This window comes from Pteropus alecto, unplaced genomic scaffold (genome assembly GCF_000325575.1).
Source record: "Pteropus alecto unplaced genomic scaffold, ASM32557v1 scaffold11, whole genome shotgun sequence".
NCBI lineage: Eukaryota > Metazoa > Chordata > Mammalia > Chiroptera > Pteropodidae > Pteropus > Pteropus alecto.
This window is the reverse complement of record NW_006431956.1, coordinates 15,134,714-15,146,502: the sequence shown is the minus strand read 5'-3', so window position 1 is coordinate 15,146,502 and position 11,789 is coordinate 15,134,714. Positions and strand designations below refer to the sequence as shown.

Here is an 11,789-nt window from a genome sequence, read left to right as displayed (position 1 = left end):
GATTCTTAATAAAAACCTCAAGCAAAGTAGCAATAAAAAGAAATTATTTGTGATAAATGTTCTTTATCAGAAATAAGAGCAAAACACTAAAACCATTTCACTTAAAATCAGAAACTAGACAGGGGGCAAGCTATAATCATTATTGCTTAATACTGACTTACACTCTAAATCTTAGATGCTATAAAAATACAAAAGAAAAAGAAATGATTGACAACACAGAACAAAAGGGTAAAACTTCTTTTTGCTGATGACATGATTATATATTCAGAAAAGTCTACCAATGGAAGAAATATTTCATTTATAATAACACTCAAAACCATAACACAGTTAGAAAGAAATTTTAAAATAAAGCTTAAGTTCTAGATAAATAAAACTATAAATTATCAAACACTTAAGCAACATTTAAACACATGGAAAGGTATATCATGATTTGGAACGAGAAGACATAACATCATGAAAACGACAATGCCCCCAAAGTAATATATAAACTTAATACAATTCTAATTAGAATTCCAACTGCGTTCTGAGAATTGAAATAATTGATCTTAAGGTTTATATGGACAAACAAATGCCAGACGACAGCTAAGAAAAGCAAGGAAAAGAAGAACGTGAGAACAGGACTTGCCTTACTAGGTAGGATGCTTTACTAGAAAAACATAGTATCAAACCACCCTAATCAAGTCAACAGAATATTAGTGTAGAAACAGAAACAGAAACTGGTGGGTAAAATAGAGACATCAGAAACAGATTCCATGTTATATAAGGCCTTAACATATGATAAGTCAATCTAGTGAGAAAAAGGGTATAGTTTTTAACAATAGTGAGGCACAACTGGCTCTCCGATTGGAAGGAAATAAAAGTGTTACCCCATCTGGGACTGTATGTAAAAAAAATTTTGAATGGATTAAAGACAAAATTAAAAAAAAAAAACTTTTCAAGAAAATCTAAGCAACTACATGTACAATATAGAGACAGGGGAAAATTTTAAACCAAGGCTAGAAACCCAGATATTATAAACAAAAAGATAAATTTGTTTAAACATCCAAAAATTGAAAGTATGTTTTTGTATGGTAAAAGATATTATAAAAAGTAGGTCATGGACAAGCCATGCAACTGGAAACATATTTACAATACAAATGATAGAAAAATAGAATGTCTACAATATTCAATGAGAACTTATAAATTGACATAAAGCATAGAAATAACTCAATAAAATGGTGACATACATAAATATACAATTCATAAAAAACAAACCCAAGCAGCCAGAAAACAAATGGAAAGATGTCTGAATTCACTATTAGTCAAGGATATGTGAACTTGAAATGTGATTTAACTTCCGCCTATCGGACTAATAAATATTTAAGAAGCCACAACACATTGTCAGCAGATGTGGGAGGACACTCACACACATTGCTGGTAGAAATGTGAAGGGTTCCAGGCAATCTTGCAATTCATATTCAAATTTAAAAATACATATACCCTTTGACCCAGCAATCGTATTACTAGAGACCTATCCCATAAAAATAAAAGCGCTAGTTAATAAAGACATATTTTGGCTTTGCTCATGGTGACAAAGATCTGGAAACATTTAAGAGTTATATTCCCAGCCATAGCTGAATGGCTGAATAAATAGTAAACACCATGGCATCCTATGTTGGCTTTAAGATAACTGATTTAGTGTGATACTAGGTGACTTAAAGGGATTTTCACTAAATGTTGCTGAGAAAAAACACATATAGAAGAGTGTGTGTAATATAATCCCATATTGGTGGTGGTGGTGGTGGTGGTGGTGGTGGCGGTGGTGGTGTGTGTGTGTGTGTGTGTGTGTGTGTTACGTGTCTATGAGTAGGATTTTCTGAGCAGGGAGATAAATATGGAATGTTGGACTCTGTACACTAGGTTTTAAGATCCATTAGCTGGCGGAAGGGAAAAAGAGCAGATATGGATGGAACAGAGTGGGATGAGAGAAGAGAGAACTGAAAAAAGTGGTTTTTAAAAAGTCTTCACTAGAAATTGACAAGCTGATCAAATTCATATAGAAATCCATGGGTCCCAAACAATCTGGAAAAGGAACACAGTGGGAGGACTCACACTTCCCAATTTCAAAATTTATTACAAAGCGACAGTAATCCAGACAGTGTGGTACTGGCATAAAGACAGACATATAGAGAAATATAATGGAATGCAGAGTTCAAAAGTCCATCTATAAATTTGTGGTCACTTGATTTTCGACAAGGCTGCCAAGATTGATCAATGGGGAAGAACAATCTTGTCAACAAATGGTTGTGATACAGCTGCCAAATGCAGAAGCAGCGGGATTATATCTTAATAAAGTTATAAAGAGACTATACGAGAAAACAGCATGTAATATGATCACATTTATGTATTTGTATAAAATTTTATATATACAAGGGAGATGCAAATATAAGTAACATAAAAGATTAAGAACAAAACCAAATTCAATTAGGCTACTGTTTCCTCATTTGTAAAGTAAATATTAAAATTCTAGTTATTTTTTAAGGTTGTTTCAGTAATTACAAGGGTGATCCATGTGAAGCCCTTAGCGCAATGCTTGGCATATACTAATCACTCGATCAATGCTAATTCATCATTAGTAACAACAAAAAGATTTGAACCTCAAGAGGTTCAAATGTCTTTCCTACTTACCTCCATTGTAAAACCTATGACTTTGAAACACTGCTCAATTAACTCATATTGGGATTTATAGAAACTATTATTCGTCATATCCTGTACTGTTCTGAGGTGGTCATTTTGTAGGTATCTGGAAAAAAAAAATGAAAGGATGGATGAAAATCTAAAATTAAGTGGAAAGTGAAAGTTTTATTTATGAAAGTACAACCTGCTGGGTTACCTGGGAGGCTTATTTTCAGGCAATTTGTAATGGGCTAGTTTCTTCTTTTCAGCTAAACCAGCGTAGATGTAGTAAAAAACATGAAAATTTTTTTCTCCACTGCAAAAATAAGACGTTTTCAGTAAGGTGGTTAGTAAGAATATTTATTAATCATTCAAATTACTTGGCAATATAATTATCAGAAAAACAACAGCTGCGCGTGCCAATGTGGGCTTCCCAAAATTTGGCTTTCTGTGTTTGCTATCGTTATTATTATTTTCAACAACCACTGTCATTAAATTCATATAAATTGCTGAGTACTTTATATAAATCATTCAACACTTATGCTACCAGGCATTGTTGTGGGCACTGGGGATGTAGCAGGACAAAACAGTCAAAAACCACTAAATTCTTGGAGTTCACGTGCAAGTGGTACAGACAGAAAAAGGATCAAATTAATAATACATAGACAGCATGCCAGATGACCTCAAGTGCTACATTATCTCGTTTACCTGCCATATCCCCTAGTTATTCAGGAGGTTCCCTCATTTCACATCCAAGGAAACTGAGGCTCAGAGGGGCTACTAATCTCTGGGTTCAAACCAGGGCTGCTCCAGTCCAAAGCTCGCATCTTTAACCACCTTGTTACGCTGCCTTTCTGGGGCTTGGTTTTCTCACTTGTATGACGCATGTGTTTCTTAGGAGTCTCAAGGTCCATGACTCTGTGGTTCTGTGCATAAAGAGCATTTCCCAGATTCTGGAATCATACAGTTAAGGGAATGTGGGTCACAGCAGGGTCCATCTCAGGCTCCGCATGGTCCACGACATCACCGCGGGGACTTCAGCGTTCCTCCTCTCCTCGTCTTCCTTTTGCTCTGGAGAGTTCCCGGGATGGCTCACGCTTCCTCTCCAGGATCGGGCAAGTCCTCTTCAGAAACAGAATGATCTTCCTACATTACAGGTTCACGGTCTCCACTGTTCCTCTTTGGCCTGCTTTGCTCCTACTCTGATGGCCGTGACGGTTGTCTGGGAGACCCTGGGGTTTGCATCTGTCTTGTGGCACTGCCCTTCTGATGCTCCCACGGCACCTCCCTCTCCTTTGGGGTGGTCCTCAATCCTTCCTTGACCACTCACTCCATTACCACCAGGATCACGAGACCGGGGTTGGGACAGAGAAGGGTTCCTTCTATAGGAACGAAATTAATTACAACCCTCAAAACCTAAAGCCTTGCTGTCTTTATTCCTTTTTGTATTACTCCTCTTTCAGTTAGTATAAGAGTCCCACCCCATCACAAAGCTCTGGGTGTTCCAAGAGGGTCTGTGTCAGGAGGTACCAAATTGTCGCTGCACAGTGCTCCTCCCTGCCACTGCACCGGTCAGAGGTCTTCCGAGAAACAGGACCAAAAGGGTGTGTGTGTGTGGGTGTGTGTGTATGTGCACGCGCGTGTGTGTAAAGAGAACGAAAGAGAGAGATTGATTCAAGAGAGAAAAGAGAAACACTCCAAAGACAAATCTTTGGCAAATACACATTTTGAGAATGGATGGATGAATCTGAGTCAGAGGTGAAAAATTCAGAGGTGTGAGAAAAATCAGGAATCCACTCACAGAAGAAAAAGCAGGTGAGCTTTTCGAGAAAAGCAGTGGTCCCCTAGCTGAGATGCTGAAGTGAGAACTGGCACATCCTTCAGAATGGTTATAGTCACACCCCAAGTCATGATCTGTTGCAGTCACCAATAACACCTCAATGAACACTAACACTGTATACGGAGCAAGGTTAGGACAGATCCGTAAGTTTAGTTCTTGTCTTTTCTCACCACAAAATAACAAAACTTCTCTAAGACTGGCACAGCCTATAATTCAGTGTGCTTTGTTCTAATGAAATCACATTGATTGCTCGGTGTGTCACACCTTTAACGCTTAAATGATGCAATGTACAATTAGAGAAGTGACTCATAAATGTAGACACACAAAATTGGTGGTTTTCTCTTTAATTACCAGTTTATGCATACTGAGAACTGTAATTTGACAGGACCTGGAGGTGCTATAGGAAATAGACTAACCTTTAGTGGATAAACATTCAGAGAGTTAAAGAAACAGGAAAAGAAGGTATGGCCAAGAATTACCAGTTCCATGACTTGTCCTAACTATATCAAAGCTGTGCCTAAGACAGAGGACCACAGCCTTGCATACATGCTCGGAATGGCATGGGGACAAACACAGAGCCTCAGAAAGTTACCAAATAGTATTTCTCTGTCTCTGGCCTCAACCCCAACAATATATCTTGTAATACTTCTTTAGAGTCCCACTCAGCCATCTGCAGGAAGGTCCTCAGGTCTGTCTCATATATGCTCACCTGCCTCGGACCCTGGGGACCACCTGTGCAGCCAAGGCCTCGAACACTCTCAAAACCATGGCAAATTCCTCACAAGGCTGCAGCTTATCCCACCTGTGAAATGTCTGAATCTCTGACAAGGTGGCTCGCAATAAGGCTTAGAAAGCCAACAATGCAGCTTTGCGTTCATATTCATGAAACAGTGCTTTTAATTTTTCATTTTTAATTACAGCTTCCTCCACTAAAAGTCCCTCCTCAAGACATGCAGTCTCCTCAATCCCTCTACCAGCCACTGCCTGCTCACACTTAGCAGATGAACACAATTCCTACTTTCTTGAGAGATGAGAAACCAACAAGCGATCAGCAAGCTTTCTGTCAAAGCGTACATGGCTCTCCAGGAGACTGTGAGCTGCTTTACTGCAGGAATCCTATCTTATTTAGCTTTGCACATACTGTGCCTAGTAAATTCCTGGCACGTAGTAGGCACTCAATAAATATTTGCCAAATGAATGGATGAATGAATAAATGAATGAATGAACTGTAGTCAGAGAGACATGGGTTCAAATCCCAACTCAGTCATTTATCAGCTTCCTGATATTAGGCAACTTATTACAATTCTCTTAGTCTCCGTTTTAGTAATTGCTCCATAAATAATGCTGTCCCTTCCTCCAGAGTAGAGAGCACCACATCTGCCACTTTGTCGACGTCTGCTGTAGCGTCTGATAAAATGCTGGGCATGTGAGGGAAAGGCAATCAATGCTGAAATAAACTGTAGTGACAGGAGAAAAATGCAGTGAAACAGCTATAATTTATATTTACGAGAATTATCTAGCATTGACTTCGATGAGCTCACTTTCTTCTTTTAAGGATTTCTTCTTTAGAATCATCTACATTGAGAAGAGGATTTAAGCCACAAGTTATATGATAGTACCATTATTAAAAAAATAAAAATAAACATGGTCAAAGATGACCATTGGGGTGGGATGACATGGGCAGAGGCAAAAAGAGAAGAAAAGCACTTATTCATTTTAAAAAAGGATAAATTCATTAAAAAAAAACAACAACAACACAATTGTTTGCTTTGGTTCTTTTCTGCCACCTCAGACCCAAAAGGCTTCTGTAGAATTGAAAAATGCAACTGAAATTCAGTTTAAAAAGTTGTAGAAAAAATGGAAAAACTGTAAGGCAGCTGTGCTCAAATTATAACTGAGTTGTATTTCAACCTGAATGTAAATTTGGAACTTAGAGGGCTTTCCCACAATACATGATGTTGTAAAACTAGAATAGCTCTTTAGGACAGCTGGGAAAAAAGCTTACTTAATTCATAGTATGTCTAAAATATAATCCTAATTGCATGATTTCCTACAGAATTTTGATAGGCATTCTCGAGATTATTTCCATGGTTACAGATCCAGGGCCTCATTGTATAGCTCCAGAGGTTACTGTCCACGATTTATTCTATATGTGACTGACACTCCTGCACATAACTCCATAGAACTTACTGTGAATGGTGCCCCCTGACTTTGTGCCACTTGGTGGCCCCATCTAAATCTCAATCATTTAGCCTCTCAGGTAGAGCTGCCCCAAAGATCTGAAGGACCGAGGTTCCTCTAGGCATGGGTAGCAAGGCCACCCATATAATTAGGATTATATTATGTTATTTCTAATCTTCACTCTGCTACCAACACTAGTACTGTTGATAATGGCTTAAACTTACTATGTGCTAGTCATTGTGCTAAATACTTGACAGGCATTATCTTAATCAATAGGTCTATTGCTATTTCCATGTTAAAGATGAAAAACTGAAGTGCAGAGAGGTTAAGTATTTCAAATCACATACTCAGTAAGTTGCAGAACAAAGATCCTAGAAAGGTCCTTAAAATTCAAATATCTTACCCAAAGTCAACCTGCATGGAGTAGAAACACAATTAAAAACCATATCTGTCAAATATTCTTTCCTTACATATTCTGAATTGATGACCAAAGGATAATTATCTACATTGAGGGTTGAGCTCAGAAGCTGGACTCTAGGCAACTTATCTTCACAATTTGATCATAATTAACTGATAGCAAATTTGAAGGCACTTAAATAGTAATGTACAATATATAACAAGAGCTTGTGTTTCCATAAATTTAACATATGACATATTATCACAATAATGTAGATATGTTTGGCATAAAATCAACATAAAAATATGAAAGCCTCTAACTTGCTTAAAAAATGTGTGTGTGTGTGTGTGTGTGTGTGCGCGCGTGCGCGCGCACACACACGCACGTGTGTATAACCACCAGGGTAGAAATCTAATGTTATGACTATAGTTTCCTCATAAGAATGACAAAGATGTTTTGGAGTCATTAGGCCAGGAGAGAAATTTGGTCATTCAGCTACAAACTGCCAAAAAGAACTCATTCAACCTAATGCCAAAACATCATATCGGTGGCTTAAATCAGCTGGCAATAAAAAGGGCAACTCAATAAAGCCTGTTCTTGAATCCTTTATTTGGTCCCTTGTGTATAACCATAAGAAAAACAGGACTGATACAAAGGCCTATTTATACTTTTTTAAAATTCTTTTTATTAAAAGAATAAAATGACTGCTATTTCTAATTAAATTTCACATTAGTTTTGTGTAAAGAAATATATTCTCTCTTATCTCAGAAATCATTCTAATTTATCCCGTCCGTATCTGTGATAGGCATAGGTTTTCTATCCGGCATCATCAATTTTAGGTTATTTTTTAACTCCTCTACTGGACGTTAGGGTAGGACAGTACTGAGGGACCTCTTTGTTTCTAATAGTAAGTACTCTGCACGTAGTAGATAATCAATAAAATTTCATTGAATTTTTGTTGCTATGGCATTTGTGACACATGTCATTTATGACATGCATTTTGCTTAGGACACGCGTGTTGCTTAGGGCATGTATATCATCTATGACACATATTTCCATGATGACACATCACCTATAACACATGTGCCACTAATGACATCACTTATGACAGCAAGCTGCTTGGGGCTCATATGCCACTTATGACACACGTCACTTATTTCACAGATGTCACTCATGGCATGTATGACACGTGTTGCTTATGACACATATGCCACTTATGACACTATATTTGCTGTTTCTCAGAAAATAGAAGATGTTTGATGTGAACTTACAGGGCTTGGTGGATAACTCGAGATTTCTCCAGAAGGTATTCATAAATCTGTGCTCCCACTACAGCTCCAGAAGAGGTAAATTTCATTTCTAAGTATTTTCCAAATCGGCTGGAATTGTCGTTTATAACAGTGCAGGCATTGCCAAAGGCTTCCACCAAATTGTTCACCTGTAAAATCTTCTCTTGAAGGGTTATATTACCAGCCTAGAGAAAACGTCAAGATACATTTAAAAATATAAAAAATTAATTTTGTATATAATAAAATGTCTCTTTGATAAGCACTTTATGTAGGTACAAATGTATGAGAGCATATAGCCAGACATCGCAACCTGGCCTATCTCTCTCCCCACCCCAATATGCATATTCACCCACTTGCTTCCTTAGAGGGGTGAAGAGACTTTCTATGCTTCTATTTAAATATAGTTCCTTTCAGTGATTTACAAACACAATTTACGCATACTGAGGTACGTGTCTCATTTTGTTAATCCTCTTCTTCCTTCCTGGGCCCCGTCCAAAAGTTTCCCAAAGCCAGAACCTGAAACTAGGGGAGTAAAGGTAATGTGTAAATTTGAAATCAGAGGAAAGAGAATAATTGGGAAAATTAAGAACATCTTAGAAGTGTGGGTGGGGAATCCCAGGCGAGGCCAAGGGGCCTACTTGCCTGTCCCTCTGTTCTTTCCTACCCCTTCTCAGATTCTCTTCCCCTCAAACAAGTGTTACTTTTCTTTCTTTGTCACTTTACTTGAAATTCCACTAAGTAGAAATTTATTTAGATTAAAAGCCAACCTCCTTTAGAAAAGCATCCTCTACTCTGAGAAGCTTAAAGAGGTATCAGTCAATCATATCTTGGTAGAAACTGGATCAAATAGATTATTTGCAGTGAAATACCTTGCTGAGCTCAGCTGTGTGAAAGGTATCACTATTTTGGAAGTCAGGGAGATGAGAAGTAGGTATTTTTGGAACACAGGCTACAATAGAATGTGAGTGGGCTGGAGGGGACATTCACGGTGAGGTTCTAAGGTCATATAAGGATTTGGGGTATTTTCTAAAAGAGGCAATAAGGGTTGAGAGAAGAGAGTAACAAGAATTGGGACAAACTTAGCTCTTTTGAAATGTTGTTTGGAGCTGGTCTTGCACCCATGAAAAAGGTGAGATAACATCTTCATTATCAATATCCAGCTAAGTAAGGTTTTGGAACTGCATATTACAAATGCAAATTCAATCCACCAAACTTCCCATATTTGCACCTGGTAAGTCTTTATCAAGGAGATAAGTAAAAAACATGATAAGACCTGATACGGGTAGGATTCTGAGATGTATGTATGTGTGCGTGACTATATATCGCCATCCTCAATTAATATCAAATCACATTTAGATCTAGAACAAGATAAAGAGATTAGATAAACAAGTTTGCTGACATCTACAAAATAATATTCACCACACACGAGTTAATCCATTATTGATAAGAACCTTTATCCGTCTACAAATCAAGAAAGAATGGCAAAGGCCCGTCTATTACAAAGGCTTGAATAAATTAACTCAGGTGTTCAACTCTTCCATGTGAGGATAGTACGCTGTGCCTTGCTACCCCTCTCCCTCCAAAATCACATCTTATTTCACTGTACTTAAAACTTTTTAGAATGATACTCATCCTAATTATAAGGAGAGGGGAAGCTGATGGGCAAGGGGATGGGGAAGGGACTGAGATGACAGCCCTGAGGGAGGAACACCTTCCTGGTCTCTTCAGGCTCTTCCAGTCCTTTGGAGTCACAGGTCTGGTCAGTAGAGGTTACAGTAATCCATGGGCAAAGTATATTTCTACTCCACACCAATACATGTGATTGAAAATATTAAAACCAGTTAATTGATTTTTAATAGGAACATGGAATTCTTTAAACTCATTATTTTGAAAATGAATTAGACTCGATTAAGCAGTTGTTTTGACACTATGATGTCTCACCCTTTTATAGAGAGGTTAGATCTGGCCTTGTACCTGTAGTACTTTGTAACACAAAATTCCTATAATTAAATGAGGGCAAAAAATTTAACATGCCTCTAATTGTAACTATGTAGATCACAATAAAAATTTTCACAGGGATAAGTTGTACACGATGAATTTTTTAGCTATTAGTTTAATAAAAACACATAATTTTTCATCCATCTCATATCAAGGCCTCTACCCAGAAGATCAAACCAAGTCTCTATCATCAACTTCCTTTTTTCAAAAATTAAGATATAATTTACATACAGTAAGATTCATCCTTTATAGTGCAAAGTTCTGAAAGTTCTTAAACACATAAAATCATATAACACCCACTACAATCCACAAATAAAATAATTTCATCAGCCCCCCAAACTGTATCATTATCCTTTGTAGTCAACACCTCCCTCTTTCCTCAGCCACTGATAATCACTGATCTGTTTCTGTTCCTATAATTTTAAATTTGCCAGAATGACAGATAAATGGAATCACACAGTATGTAGCCTTCTGAATCTGGCTTCTTTGACCTAGCATAACACATTGAGATTTATCCAAATTTAATCTAATAAAATTCATTCATTACTTGTATTGGTGTCCTTTTATTCATTTTTTACTTATCTGATTTCTTATTTTAATAAGAAATCAGATAAGTAAAAAATGAATATATATATATATATTAAGGATACAATCTTTTATTAGATATGTGACATGCAAATAGTTTCTTTGAGTCTGTAGCTTGTGGTTTCACTTTCTTAACAGTGTCATTCAGAGAACAGTTCTTAATTTTGGTGAAATTCAATTTTTTCCTTTATGGATTATGCTTTTTATGTTGTATCTAACAACTATTGAGGCTTCATAGTAAGTCTCAAAATCAGGTAATGTTCTTTTTTCACAGATCAATTTGTGAAGAATTGACATGTTGATAATATTAAGTCTTTAAATCCATGAACATGGTATATCTCTCTATTTAGGTCTTTTTGAATTTTATCAACTTTTTCTACTTTTCAGCATATAACTCTTCCATTTGCCTTATAAGATTTAGATTTAAATAGTGTATGTTTTTTGATGTTATTGTAAATGATACTTTTAAATTTCAATTTCCAACTGATCATTTCTGGTATATATGTATAATTATAAAAATACAATTGGTTTTTGTAATAGTAACTTCTCTTTGGCCTGTTAGCAACAAAAGGAGAGAGAATAAAAAAAAAAAAAGCATTTAGTGACTGCGATGGGGCTAAAAAGAGAGAAAACCAGTTACAAAGCTTTACTGACTAAAAGTTAAGAAAAGTTAGAATATCCTCAAAACACAGCATTGCTTTTTATATTGTTGATTATATTTTAAATTAATAAAGGATAACAAGTGTTTTATAATTTCTGTACATGATTAAATTTGAGAATTAGTGAATAGTAATCTAATCAGTCATACTAGGTTCTAAAATCCAACAAATATTTGTTAGGGCAG

The 11,789-nt window shown here is 36.7% G+C and overlaps 1 protein-coding gene across 1 annotated transcript in view; it reads right to left on the bottom strand.

The window, feature by feature from the left end:
* Positions 1-11,789, bottom strand: part of MYO3A (myosin IIIA) — a 185,990-nt gene that overhangs the window by 83,642 nt on the left and 90,559 nt on the right. Inside the window, exons 13-17 of the mRNA XM_015585601.2 lie at positions 9,055-9,067; positions 8,673-8,681; positions 8,345-8,547; positions 2,873-2,971; positions 2,668-2,782 (exon numbers count right to left, since the gene is read on the bottom strand). Of these exons, the coding sequence (XP_015441087.1) occupies positions 2,668-2,782; positions 2,873-2,971; positions 8,345-8,547; positions 8,673-8,681; positions 9,055-9,067 (439 nt within the window). The remainder of the gene's footprint in view (positions 1-2,667; positions 2,783-2,872; positions 2,972-8,344; positions 8,548-8,672; positions 8,682-9,054; positions 9,068-11,789) is intronic.